Source organism: Leptosomus discolor, unplaced genomic scaffold (assembly GCF_034619465.1).
Source record: "Leptosomus discolor isolate bLepDis1 unplaced genomic scaffold, bLepDis1.hap2 HAP2_SCAFFOLD_35, whole genome shotgun sequence".
Classification (NCBI taxonomy): domain Eukaryota; kingdom Metazoa; phylum Chordata; class Aves; order Leptosomiformes; family Leptosomidae; genus Leptosomus; species Leptosomus discolor.
This window is the reverse complement of record NW_028237764.1, coordinates 2,649,996-2,652,227: the sequence shown is the minus strand read 5'-3', so window position 1 is coordinate 2,652,227 and position 2,232 is coordinate 2,649,996. Positions and strand designations below refer to the sequence as shown.

Sequence of the window (2,232 nt, the reverse complement as noted above, 5' to 3'; positions counted from 1 at the left end):
CCCTGTGCTCATAGATTCACACAGAGGAGAGACTCACTCACCCAGGAAAGAGTTGGAAATAAAGTTTCATGAGAAGACAGAACAGGTTACACTGGTCGAGGGCCTCCCCTAAACTTCCCATGATAAGTCCTGTGCAATCCAAAAAAGCTCCTGCCCTGCATCCCAAAAGGTGTCCTCCACCTCCAGGCAACAGTCCCCTTAGCCCAAGTGGTGATCCAGAAAGCTGCTCTCAGTGACTTCTCTTGATGGGTTTGAAACCTGGAAACAGGGCTGATGGCTCTCCCAGGGCAGCCCTGGAAGGAGCTGGGACAACTTGTTCATGCCTCAGGAGCCTGTAATTTGGGTTCCCACCTGCCACTGTGCTTCTGTGCTCTTCTTAGTTTGCAGAGAAGGGCTTTTGATGAGCTGGTGGCTCTCCTGGGATGGGTCTGGGAGAGCTGAGGCAGGGTATTAGCTGAGCTACTCCTTCTGCCATTGGTAGTGCTTTCTTCGACTGTACAGATGAGCTTCGTATCACTTAGCCTGACACAACCCCACAAGAACATCAGCCTCCTAAGGCATCTGTGTTTGGAGGTCACATACTTATGCACTGATATTATCTAAGATGTGACAGCAGGTCATTGGAATCACTGTCCAGAAAGGCATCATGATGAGGGGAAAAGCTGTACTGTTGCACGGGCAATGGCTTTGTTCAGGGCCAGCATCACAGCCTTGTTTCTAAGGCTGTAGACGAATGGATTTAAGAATGGGTACAGGACGGTGTTCAGCAAAGCTACAATTCTGTTTGTCTCCAAGGAAACATCTTCTGAAGGACACACATAGAGAGCAATGCAGCTCCCATATACAATGGCCAAGGTGGTGAGATGGGAAGAACATGTAGTAAAAGCTTTTTTCCTCCCAGAGGCTGCTGGAAGGTGTAGAATACAGAGAAGGATGCCCATGTAAAATGCCAGAGTTAAACATAAGGAACCCAGTACGACAAATGGCAATAAAAAAGAGTCTAGTTTCCAAAGCAGGCTGGTGTCAGAGCAGGACAATTTGAACAAGGGGGAGTTGTCACCAAAAAAATGGTGGATCTTGTTGGAGCCACAGAAAGTCAGCGCGTGGAGGACGACCAGACGGTAACTCATGAGTGTGATGCCTGTGACCCAAGCAGCAACAACCAGGCAGATGCAGAGCTGAGGCTTCATGATGGCAGCGTAACACAAAGGCTGGCAGATGGCAACATAGCGGTCAAAGGACATGACAACCAGAAGAGCCAACTCTGTGCAGCCCAGGGCAAAATAGAAATAGGATTGGGCAAAGCAGCTGCTTAGGGAGATTCTTCTCCTCCCAGAAGCCAGGATCACAACGAGTTTGATGCTTGTGGAGGATGTAAACCAGATCTCCAGGAAGGACAGGTTGCTGATGAAAAAGTACATGGGGGTTTGCAGGCGGTGGTCCGTACACACCAGGAAAATGATGGTCGCATTCCCCATCACTGTTGTCAGGTAGACGAGCAGAAGGACCAGAGAGAGAAATAGCTGTAGTCTTTGATCAAGCCCTGAGAAACCCTCTAGGATGAACTCAGTAACTGCACTTTCATTTTCTGGTCCCATGCTCAATTTCAGTTCATCCTGATGAGACAGGAACCTGGCAAAAACCAACTGTGATAATTTCATCATCTGGGTGAATAGTTCTGTCCTTCCTTCTCTGCTGCTTTCCTTTCTTGCAGTCTTCCTATATGACACAGACAGAGACAGTCCTTCAAGCATTTCTCCCACCTAAATTTTTCTGTTTCGCATTTCAGTGGGAGTCCTCACAGAATTTGTTGTCTCTTTTCTACCCTTTCCAAACACTCACAAAGGATTTCTTTCTCCAGAACACATTTTAAAGAGGCCGTTAGCTATTTCACCCCATTCCTGGGTAATCCCAAATCCGTCAAACCTCTGTCACACCTATGTGCCAAACTCTCCTCTTCTATTGCACAAATACTAAACAATCAAAACAAATGAAATCAAACCAAATCTGTATGTTGAAAGCTGTTCTTCCTAATTTTCCATACTTGCCTTTTTGGGCTAGGAATCCCCGAGAATCTGTTGATTTCAAAATAAGTAATATCAAGTATCTCTTCTGTAATCCCCCACTATCTTCCACGGCTTCTTGTTCGCTGTTTCTTCAGGAGAGGACAGGGGTGGGAAGGGGGAACAAGGACCAAGTCTGACTTGTCTTCCTTAGTACTCTAAATACTGA

General features: G+C 46.8%; 1 protein-coding gene across 1 annotated transcript; it reads right to left on the bottom strand.

Moving 5' to 3' along the window:
- Positions 1-644: 644 nt before the first annotated feature.
- On the bottom strand, positions 645-1,664 carry LOC147413027 (olfactory receptor 6E1-like). The gene has a single exon (XM_086480900.1). It carries the CDS (start codon positions 1,662-1,664, stop codon positions 645-647), a length of 1,020 nt encoding a protein of 339 aa, XP_086337026.1.
- Positions 1,665-2,232: the final 568 nt, after the last annotated feature.